A 12,990-nucleotide genomic window follows, 5' to 3' on the forward strand; every position below is an offset into this window, starting at 1 on the left:
CAGGACGGAGAAGATATTATTTTGTTCATCATTTATTTGTATGTTTGGTAAATTAGTAGTGTTATGATATTAATTATTTTGCTTAGAATTTTGCAGAAAATCGTTTTATACAGAGGGCATAACGAATGCGAAACGTGAAAATAAACTGTTTTATAATTTCTCTACACCTATAGTTAAGACAAACCTGTCAAAAGCATGTATTTTGGTTCCGGTACGATAACCTATACGTTTCCTTATTTCTTTAAGTATACATTTTAAATTCTTATTTTGCCCGAAGTCAATTAAATGCGTTATGTATATTTATAATAATATGTTTTGCATGTTAGATGTAGATATAAATAAATCGACAGATGAAATCTGTATAAAATAGTAGGTATATTTAGTCTAGTTGAAACTGTCGAGACTAGGATGTTCATAGATATTAATGTTGTTATCTATACAAAATATACTTAACATTATTGATTATTAATTTTTTATTTTTATTTTGAGCAAAGCTGTATATAAAAAACAAAACAAGTTAAGTATTTATATTCTATGTCTTGAATGAGTGAATGCTAAAAACTATTTAGATTGGGTATATATTTTTCTTGTTTGTATATTATATACATTATGCGATAGTCGAACTATCCTAAAGTATCAAAATATAGTATCCAGAATCATGTACAAAATTAATTAAACGAATTTAACTATTATTATTTCAAAATGTATCATCACGTAAATAATGTATAATATCGTTAGGTAATTTAAAATTGTATATGTATTTTAAAATTATTCCATTCCATATTCTATGTACATAAGTATACATTTAGTAGGGCAACAATGTAGTTTTCATATCGTCCTTATCAACTTGAAATATTTTACTATCTTGACTCGGGACATATTTATTTAATTTATATTATTACCATACCGTTAACATCAGTGTTTTGAGTTAAGTTGTATTTAAGCGGTGAAATGTTAATGATAAAATAAAATACAACCTTAGAGAAAAATATTTGAACAACAGCTATTATTACCATAAAAAAAAATTAATGACAATTTGCCTACAGTGTACATAATTTGACATCTAAATGTATAGGTGCATAGCTCTTTATACGACCGGTGGTACTCCCACATGTTTTTTTTATCTCTTCTTCAAACGTATACCGAAAAATGAATACACTCCATATATCTATGACGTATAAGATTCCACACCTGGTGACTTGATATTTTTCTGCACCAAAAAAACGCTTTGTTAAACAGAACCGACTGTGCTCGTGTTGAATGGGCCATGCAAATGTATGTATAGAGTTCAATGACGAAAATATATCGAAAAATCACATTGTCGTCTCATCGCCCCCGTTGATCATTGCTGTTTGCTGGCAGCAAGGCTATACCAGCTATCACGACCCCGGCGGCGTTCGCTGTTCACGATCTTTTTCATACGTGCATATATGTGGCTTTCTCCCATTCAAATCTTTTTCCAGCAATCGTAAGAATAAGTTATACACGCTTTGTTATGTTTTCATCGCGTGATATTATTGTGTAAGAAAAAATGGACGGGATAGGTATCCACATCCGTTTTCATGTATTATTTCTTATCATTTTCTCTCCGCTATGATATTAACCGTAAAATATGCAAACTTACCGTCTGCCGTTGATGGTTTTAAGTAGTAAGCGATTATAAAAGCTAAAGGTTTTCATGGTGTTGCCCCATATTTGGCCTTGACATTTGACATTTAAAGTATACCTACTTAAATGACGAGGGTATCGTTCGGGTACGGCCGATACCTAGTATATATATCATAAGAGTATGTCTGAGCATTTTTGAAGTATTTACATTTATTTTCAACATACCTTCTTTTGATAGTTTTCTATTGAATTAAATACATAGTATTTAGATAATTTAGTAGAACTGTCAGATTAGGGTCATATTTGAGATTTTCTTTTTATTATATTAGCAATGTATACAAGGTATAATTTATGTTAAAGAATCCATAAACTTATTATACTATTTACGAGTATGTTATCGATCATTTATAAACAAACACATTTTGGGTGAAATAGGTTTCAAAAGTTCTGAAAATACCTAGTTTTGTTTGAAACGATTCAATATTCATTTTTATACTTGAAAATGATAATAATTTAGAAAATTGGGTTGTTTGATTCATTTTAATTTTGTCCTTCATAAAATGTCAATAAACAATATCTATGAAATAAAAAATAAAAAATGACAAATGGTTTTCCCAAGGCCACCTTTGAAATGAGTAGCTATTTTTTAAAATGTTTATGGACAATTCGTCATTAAAAACACACTCCTCTTCCGGTTATTTTTTATCATTGCACTTTCTTTCAGAGTTTTGTCACCATTGTTGCCTACAAGACCCAATAATTTACTCATAGGTGAAACGCCCACTCTGTCCGTTGGCAAAGGCATTGAAAAGAACCCCTGACATTTTCATCGAAAAATATATATTCGTTCTATATTCTTTGGCATACAATTATGACATGCGGTCATATTTGGCCAATATTATCGATCATTTTCTTTTAGCGTATCCAAGTGTCCATTTTCATAAGAGTTGGGCGTGGATTTAACCTCAATTTTTCAATTTGTTCGATTGAGAGCTGAAACTATAATAATATAATATATTGAATACCTATTGAATAAGTATATAAATATGAACTATAAATAATAAAAAATCGTTCCTGTTTACTTTTCTGAAAATTATGTTGGTTGCCTGCACGCTAGACTATAAGCAAATTAAAAACAATATCACAGCCAACTACAAATACACCTATTTAATAATTCAATACTAAAATATCATGTTCACCAAATATTTTAATAAGGTGTGTTTCTTTATCTTTGTAATATTAGGGTAAATGCCCGTTAAACGGTTAATGACCCATCAGTAGTTACTGATACGTCGTTATATAAGTGTAATTTTCCTGAAGAGGATACATGTGTCTTCCTCTTTTAAGATAAAACCTTCATAACACTGTTGGTAATTGACCGCTGTTTGTTACGTTGACAGAGGGAAAAATGGTACCAATCCGGTTGTCACAGTCACAACCATAACCGGAATAACGGTAATGACCGCGAAAAGTCATTGACGTAACTCTAGGTTATTGAATTGCTTATTTCATTCTTGTAATAATTGAAGATATCCATTCTAGTTATTGGATAGCAATGTTTTCATATATTATGATAAATTAACACTTCAACAACAGAGTTATATGTAAATAATATTTTATTGTTAAATGTTAATTGTATTTTCTTATTACACACTTATTCGAAATTTCACACTTGAATCCCCATTGGCCATTATAGTCATGGTGGTGACTAATTTTATTAATGGAGCACATCGAAAACAGTTTTATAGATTCAGAGAATAATTAATTAAAGATCTGAAAGTCGCTGTAATAATTGCTTTTCAACAGTTAATATTTTTTTCTAGACGTAACATGACTACCTAGTCAAAATATGATTTTGACGTTACAAAAATCAATATAATAATTTGTGGTATAAATTTAACGTTATTTTAAAATATAAAACTTTAATGTACGTGATACATTATTATGTACCTATACATTTTAAAAAGAGCTTTTCTCACAATTTGGTATTTGTACATATTTGTACATTTAAAAATAACTTTGAAATAAAATAATATTTAATAGGTACCGTATTGAAATTCAAACGATGATGTGGTATTATGTATGTACAAAATATTATTGCATTTATGATCAAAAAAACTTGAATATGTATACAAATATACAATTATGTATGATATGTAGGGTATACAATGTAATATATATGTATTGTATATAATTACTTAAAACGAAAATATGAAAATAATGTCCTTATTGCTCAGTGAAAACCTTATAACGCATTTTTATTGCGTGAATTTAATAGTATTTGATTATTTTTATATTTTAATGTTTTTAATGACTACGTAACCACCGTAGGTAATTTTTTATATTAAAAAAATAATGTTATTTTAGAGGAAATTGGATAAAATGAAAAAAAAACATTTTAATAAAAAGTTTGTTAAAATCACGGATATTGGTAATGAAAATAGCAAAAGGTTTCGTCGGATTTTTATAATGTTATCGAGTCTTACTCGAATATTGCTACAGCACCACCACCACCACCACTATCAACCACTACCACCGACTCTTTCTCACCAAAATTGGTTAGGTTAGGTTGATCTTCATCGCCGCAGCAATGTACATAATGTTGATAACGCCCCCGCGTTTTGAAATATTTTTCTGGACTGTTGGTGTAGCAATCTTTTAGTCTCGCGTTTACTGTTTCATTGCCTACGACGTATAATATTGCACATATCTGTCATTACCTATATACTCGTCGTGTTGTGACTTGCGAATAAATATTTCATCGCGTGTTCGTCTGAATATATATTTGCGAGACGATCGATCGATCAGAATTCGCGATTTCCATGCCTTATAATATTATATATATATATATATATATTGTACTCGTATTATATGGAATCGGCTGTCGTGGTGGATGTGTGTGGACTGTGGAGGGCCGGGTTAACCATATAGAGGCAGCATAAAAGGTATACATTATACAAGTATTACTAAAGTTAGGTATAAGTACACGCTAACCTATACAACATAACAATATGTTTCAAAACAAATACAATCATTATGTTTTGAGTCATTTCTATCGCTTTTTACTGATAAAATTTTCACATTTTTCCATCTCGAATTTCTCGACAATTCGTGTATCTGACCCATATAAATATCCAAGTGCTTGTAGTTCCTTTGAATGGTTTGATCCGGTCCTTCGAGCGGCGGTGTATTTGCCTTTGTAAAATCGAACGTTATTGTAAAGAAAAAATGTATACACACAGACTGGTGCTGTGACGAAGGATATAATGTGAATACTGGAGCGCTGGAGGAGCATATTGTTATATTATATATATATATAAGTGCACATGTCGCCGTACAGCAGAGAACATCACACGGCAGTCGTTGCGCCTGTTTCGACGGTGTCACCAGTGATCGAAGAGTTTGGCGGCAACAAGAAAGATGACGCCGCCGCAGCCGCCGCTGGTGGATTGCCGGCTTTCCACCATAAGTACTCAGAGTCCGGAAAACCTACCGCCGGATATACCAATGGGTTCTCGTTGCTCCGTCGGCTGTTGCGTTGGTGGCTCGCCCGATTCGGCCAGAAGCCGCTGGTTAAAAAAGGTACGTTGAGTTCGTAAATTATAATATAATGTTATGTTTACATCTTGTAATTACGATGGTCTTTATTTTTATATTTTCGTTTGAAAAAAAAAATGTTTTTTGATGTCATCCCACTTGTAATATTTGCGAAAAGGGTTGTCACTCGTGTATATTTATTTATTTTATTTTGATTGTATTTCGATATTACATACCTACTACCTAGTATTCAATATTCTATAAAATTGATATTTACCTATCAATTATCATGAAACTTATATTAAACATAATATACTCGATTATTTAAAAAATAATTTTTCCGGTAAGTTCACCATTTTCTTAAAAAACTAATGATAAAACCTTATGATTCTTGAAAAATGAAAAACAACTATTTTATTTGTGTTCTTTTGATTTGTAAAAACAATTTAAAAATGCTAAATGTTTTAATATGTTACATTATTTTGGATAACATATCATATAATTATGTTACTATTATTGCGTCAATGCGCTTACTAATATGTACCTTTTATAAAAAACGTCCATTAAACACAATTACTAATTAAGTACTATAAAAATAATAATGTAAATGTATATCGTATAATACTCATTTACAGGACGATTCTATTTTATTATAAACCTAACGATATTTTAGGAAATGCAATTTGTTTTAAAACGTTAAACAATACTATAATACATTTTTCGTTGATTATCATTTATCAGTATAAAGTGCATACAATTGAAAATAATTTGTATTATGTATGTTGCCTAGTTTACGATGGCAGGATAACTATATAATATTAATTAATATTATTATATTCTTCAATTTTGATTTGTTTAATTTTCGGTCAATCGGCTTGTGTGTATAATATAATTTATTATGTGATGATGATCATACACTTGTATGTAAATTAGGGTATTTACGGCATGCGGTGACTTATAACTTATAAGTCGTCCGACCAGCTTTTTACTTAATCTTATGTAGTGTTGTAGTTATTAGTCACTTCAACGTATTATATTTTGTTTCATAAAAAAGTGTATGTACCTATGAATATATAGCAAATTTCAATGCAAATAATTACTTAAAGAGTACCTCGCTGATAGCGAGGCTTATATTTAGTTGTGTGGTTATCAATCACGATATGACTTCTATGTCACATGTGTACAATAATATGCGTGGTTTCAAATTTAACGTTTTTTTGTTGTTGTTATGAATACCTGTCGTTAAATTTTATCACTCAGCGTGTATAATTACATTTTTTCTATCACCAACAGATGTAAGTTCAAACAGCACTATTTTTCTCATTTTTCCACAATTGCAATCGAAATGAATAATATCCGGGTGTTTATTTGTAAGATTTACTCGTATATTATCGTGTGTCCTTGAAAAATGAGTATAGTGTACTCACTCTATAACTTAGTTTCCTACATTACTCGTTACTCTATACATATTTTCGAATTCTGTCTGCTAGCGATTGATGATCCATTAGTCTAGTTTCAAGTCCCACAAAAATTCAAAAACATGTATTGGCTACTGCCTAATACGGGTAATTTAATTATACGGGGTTCCCTGTTTTCGGAAACGCACGGTATAATATTGACTTGAATATATGTTTATTTTTTTAAAACGTATAGCCTAGACGAAATATAGATAAAACAATACCCTGTCGACGCTATACTATACCTATGATATTCTTGTAATATTATTTTATGGGTTGTGTTTATGTATCAAAGTGTGTGTGTTGTGTTTACTTTTCCTGCCTAATCCAAGGTTGTAATTGTCATTGTTTTTTTTTTGTATTTTGTGTATTCATATTTTGATTATGATTCAATTTTACAAAAGACATAATTAAAACAAAACTATATAGGCATATTGTGTATTATCTGCTGTGGATCTATAGTGTAGTATAGGTAGTATATACCTACCTAGGCAATATAATTCTAATTAAAAGTACATTTTTTTTTATTTAAGCCATCATGATTTAGAACTTCAAAACAATTCATGAAAATGAATTTGATATTTTTTTTTATTCTCAGGCTATTTATGGAATGCAAGAAACAAATTAATTTGCTTCAGTAACTACTAAGATTATCGTTTTAAAGCTTGCAACTTTTTTGACTTTTATTAAATGTTTATAATTTTATGTGTCAGATGATATAAGTAAAAATACCCTTAAAAATATAATTGAAATGTGTTAATTATTTTTCCATTGGTGTATTTTTTTTATTAATTAATTCATTTTTTTTGAATTCTTTAACATATTTTTTTACAACATTATGCTGCTAGTTAATACACACAAGTGGTACAAAAAAAAAAATCTATAAATTATATCATTAATTAATTCAAGTGTTTGTATGTGAAAAAGTTGCAATATTCTGCTATTTATAGTAACTATAGCATTTTACCATATTTTAGCTGACATAATATATTTATCAACATAATATAATTATAAGTATTTAATGCTACCACTTGAATTTATTTATATATTTTGAGATCTTCTGTTAAATTTCAATCGATTATAGCTATTAAACGTTTTACGAAGTACTTCTTTTAATTTATTTTACCAATTGCACAATAATGTATAATGATATTATGTTTTATTGATCAAGTAATAAAATTATTATTGTTTGACAATTGTTAAATAAAAGAAGTAGTAAGTGTTTTATGCCAAAATTAAAGGTTAACATAACGGTTAATAAATTTGTTTAGTACAATGACCGACACTCGAGTATATCAGCTGGAATAATAATACTCCACGACTTTAAATGACATAACCTCCATTTAGAAAGTTACTAATGTAGGTCAATTAGGAGTATTAAGACCAATTAAATAAAAATAAATAATTTAGCAAGTTTTTCAATTATAAATCTCATCTGTAATATTCATAGCAACATTTAAATCGTTTTAGTTGAGTTTATTTATTTTTATTGATTTAGTGAATATGTGTAGATTTGTGTTTAATTAATGCCACTTTATTGATGTATTTGACGAACATATGATATGTATTTTTGTCATTAATCGTGTGTTTCAAAATAACGCGAAAAATATACTTTTAAAATATATACTTAGGTGCTTTTAAGTGAAATTACTTGTAGTGCAAAATACATTTATTACTTTCATGTAATCATGTTCAGCAGAAGCATATCGGTTTTACGATGAAATGTATTTTTTTTTGTTCCGCTAATGCTTTCATATAGAGTAAAGTGTGAAGACCTCCGTTGTAACTAATATCCTTCTGCATGTTGTGCGTTGAAATAACGGCTGCTGCGTATGTATTTTAGTACCATAATATAATGGCGCTGCTTTTTAATTTGTCTTATTGCTCAAAACGTCACGCTACACGAATATTCTGACCACCATAATTATAGACTAGCGGATATTGTGCTTAAAGCAGTTATTCGCGGTATGAAACTTACCTACCACTATAAGACCGTAACCAGTCAATACTGTACTGCAGCATCTTCAGCAGTTATCATCGATTTACTGTTAAGTTTTTTAACTGTCGGTTAAGCGCATTGGGTTGTGGCTTATAGAAATCACCTGTCAATCCGGAAAACGTTGATATATTGAACATGTGGATCACTCATTCGTTTATACACACAATTCTTTGGATATGTATGAACGTTTAACTTCTATTATTAATCAATAGGTATAGTAAAGTGTATATCGAATTTCAATAACTTCAGTGTGAATTTAAAACATGTGGCTAGGTATGAATTCATTTTACAAAAAATAACCAAGCTATCTTATGTTAAGTTAATTAAAAACATGAATATTTAAATTTACAATAAAAAAAATGTATATAGATTTGTAGTAATTTTAAACTACTATAGGTAGTTAATTGGTCGAGTCACCGCATATTTTACGTACATTTCGGCAACCAAAAATGTTTTGCTGTGGTAGGAGTGAATCACCATTAATACAACTATAGTTGCTTCAACACACTAGAAATAATAAAACATAACCACATTTATACGTATTTTTACTTCTATCATACTTAAGTTATTTCCTCTCAAAATTTGCAGGGAAATTTGTCGGTTAACTGTAAAGCCACAATGCTCGTTAATAATCTTACAATCCTTCCTTAATTTTTTTAGAGGAATGGTTTGGTAGTTTTCAAACTCAAATAATCTCATACAATTAGGTACAGGAAAATCCTTATGATTCCAAAGTGGTGAATTCTCACCAAACTTTTTGTAAATTCCATTAAAAATAAAAATCCAAAATCGTTATATATTACTATTAGGTACCATCGTGCTTTGTAATTTGTAGATTGCTTATTATTTATAATTGTTATACTCGTAGCCTGCGTGACATAATTATATATAACACTTGCTTCTGTTCTATCAAATGAAAATATTGGCTTAACGTGTATTTATGTATTTTATAAATATATAATTTGATAATACAGTAAGTAATACGTTTAAAATCTTATAATTGCACTATTGAGTCATTATATCATTGATTAACTTTCAAACATGATTTTCAGATGAAGTCAATAAATTAAAAACTTTTTGATTCTTACTAATCGCATTTTATTTGTGTGTGTCGTTAAAGTTTCTAATAAAAAATGTAGCTTTTTGTGACCAACATTTTGATGAACTCTGTAGAAGATTATTTTGGGTGTTTCCGATGACTCACCGATATCAAGTTTAAATTAACTACAGCACTGCACCTACAACACATAGGTACATAATATGTTTAAATGACCTACACACAAATAGTGGCCTACTCTACGTTAAAAATGTATTTGATTTTTATCATTGATGCTTTTCATGTTTTACTTACGTTCGTGTCACGATCTTTGGATCTTATTTCTTTTATACTTCCATTTAATACTTATTTATATTTATATTATTTATTGCGATCATTTCTTAGTCTTGTGAATATTCTGTGCGTTATCACTTATCACTGTAATAACCCTACATATTATATATTGAAGGCTGCATTATATACATTTCCTGTCATATTGTCGTGCTTAATTATATGTTAAAATGAAGAAATAGTAGCTTATTCAGTTACCTTCAAATACACCGATAAGAAATTAATTTTCGAATGGCATTCACTATATTATATTATCTTTCAAACAAATTAAATTAGTTACCTATGAACTCAAGTTAACGGTTTTTCAATTAAGGAAAAGTGTTGAGATTAAGCTGTGTGAACTGTGCAGGCATATTGTGCTATATAGTTAGTGTTTTAACCTTTATACTATTCAGCACTCAGTGTAAGTAAATAAAGTCTGTTTGTTGTGAATATTATATTATTGACGTCAATAGTGTGTTGCGTTAATTTTTTTTTTTTTGTTATTGCTCAGTAAATGTATTGTGTTGTATTATGTGGTCATTGGCTTGTAAACAATGTTGGTAGAGAAAAACAGTTGTTCATTTCCCGTTGGAGATATTAAATTTGGAGCAGCGGAAAATACGCCTAGCCATTATGCGAGATATAAAAGTAATGAATAATGCCTCGTCAAACTATACGTAACGGATATCATAGTTTTTTTTCTAGAAAATCAAAATAAACTCAAATTTGTGCAATCTAATTTTATAAATAGGAAGGAACGATCAATTTCCAAATGGTACCTAATAGTGGTTTTATAACAAACAGTAATCTTATTACTGTTGTAAAAATTAAAAATTAGTCTTGTATTACACTATTTAGTATTTATCGTCCTACATGTACCTATATTATAATTTATTTATCTAACGTCATAGTTGTAGGTATATTGACTTTTAAGGTGATTACATTTTTTTATATTATTCATAAAAAAAACTATAATTATGACTAGGAAATGTATTTTAATAGGTTGTTATTATTAACTGTAGGCCATTTGATTTTTTTATTCATGAATAAATTGTATTTTTGTTTTTTTTTTCAATTTCATTAGCTAAATTCACACACGTTACCGATGTGCGTTGCAAAAAATAAAATTAAAAAACATGTTTATTCCATCGTTGTGAATAATATTTGTTACGAACACTGGCTTTAACTGGTAGGTATTCTGTACATTAGAAGCCAGTTCGTTATTTTGGCATGTTTTTCATTTTTTTTGTAATATTTATTTATAATTCTTTTCGAGCAATGCTCTGCAAATATGTATCCCGACACGTCTCCGGTTTTCATAATAAATCAGCCACCTTACATAACTGACCAGTCCTGCCTCAGTTTATCTATTTCCGACAAGTTGTCCGACTTGTCCCAGCATAGTACGGGGTGCTGCAAGTCGACTGATCGTATACTATATTGTTCCTTTTACAAACTTGAGCGAGTAAGTGACGTAAAATAAAACTACATACAAGTGAGGCATGCGGATTAAATCATACCGTGATACAGTTAGTTATTTGATCTAACGCAAATCTTATTAAGATATTGTATTCAATTTTGAGTTTAGAATCGGTGGTGATAATGATGATCATAATAATAAAAAGCGAAAATGGCTTTTCTTCGAGCAATGCTTTGTACTGGATCGCTGCACCAACTAACCAGCAGTACATTGTATATGCATTTCGTTTGTTCGGCACCGAATACTACGCGATTTGTACAAATGATTTCGGGTATACAAAAACAATGGGCACAATGGACGGCATGTATATTATGTGCGTGCGTGTGGATATATAGTGTCGCCGCGAAACTTTTCCGCCAGACAGTCAGTGTATATAGAAAAACAGAACAAAAAAAAAAAAAAAATCATATACGAACATAATAATAATCAGAATACGCGAGACGAGATAAATATGTGCTGTCTAGAGAGAGACGATACCTCGCAGGTACCTATGTATAACACACTATACATGTATACAGGGGCGGGTTGATCTTTTATCATTACGAAAACACAACACAACACAGCGGAGAAACGTCGTATCCAATATATTATATAGTAATGCGTTCGTATTATAATAGTACCCCACCTATTATTATGTATAAAAGGTATAGGCATCTATATGGAGGATACTATATACCGATACATGTATTACGATCATGCTTCGATCATGTTTGTCCTATTATGTCCGTTTCGATTAAACAGCATAATGCGACGTGGTGCGTGTAAGTATAATAATAATATTATTATATTATGTGTAGATAGTAGAAGAAGCTGCATGGTTGAATGGCCATCAGCTGCCGCGAGTACATATTATACATATGTACGCATCACAACTCCAACTGAAACGTGTTCGCGACCGACGAATGTGCAGTACCTATCAGTAATATTCCCTCCGAATCGGTTGTGTGGGCAGTGTGTGATGGGATTGTTTGGATGCTGCGCAACGAGCCTATAGCCGCTATAGGTATTATATTGCCCACCCCAGGTGGCCCATAGATAGAATAATGTATAGGATATCCGTAAATCTTTATAATAATTTACCGTTTACACGGGGAACAGCAGTATAGGTCCGAAGCTAGGATAATTGCCTCCTCCTTTATTGTCGTTAAAATTACCTAGGTACCAGTATATAAGAATAAACATATTCTTACAATAGCAATTATTGAGAAACTCACAAGAACAAGTGCCCATTGCCAAGTTTATTTTTTTTCCTGTAGACGAAGAAAACTTATTTGTAGAAAACAAAAATATTTTTTTGTTAATAATTTTTGCTATCTTAAGATGAGCCAAAATCATTAATTAGAAGGTACAATTTGTTTATTAGAAACAGTAAGTATTATAAATATGTGAAATTAGTCCCGTGTCCTTCTAATATTATATCCCATCTTAACCACTGCGTGTTTGGTTTAGGCACCTACCTATATATTTATAGGATGCCAGATTAACTACCGTATACCTCGTGTTGCTGAGCGACGCGAAAAATCCATGAATTATTTCTTTA

General features: G+C 30.1%; 1 protein-coding gene across 9 annotated transcripts in view; it reads left to right on the top strand.

Moving 5' to 3' along the window:
• Nucleotides 1–12,990, top strand: part of LOC111033667 (serine/threonine-protein kinase tricorner) — a 133,923-nt gene that overhangs the window by 22,673 nt on the left and 98,260 nt on the right. For 3 of the 9 annotated variants that reach the window (XM_022314530.1, XM_022314528.1, XM_022314529.1), the window contains exon 2: nucleotides 4,851–5,190. The exons of the other annotated variants lie outside the window; for them this stretch is intronic. In XM_022314530.1, the coding sequence (XP_022170222.1) occupies nucleotides 4,935–5,190 (256 nt within the window). In that variant the 5' untranslated portion in view covers nucleotides 4,851–4,934. The remainder of the gene's footprint in view (nucleotides 1–4,850; nucleotides 5,191–12,990) is intronic. 9 annotated transcript variants of the gene reach the window in all.

This window comes from Myzus persicae, unplaced genomic scaffold (genome assembly GCF_001856785.1).
Source record: "Myzus persicae strain clone G006 unplaced genomic scaffold, MPER_G0061.0, whole genome shotgun sequence".
Classification (NCBI taxonomy): Eukaryota; Metazoa; Arthropoda; class Insecta; order Hemiptera; family Aphididae; genus Myzus; species Myzus persicae.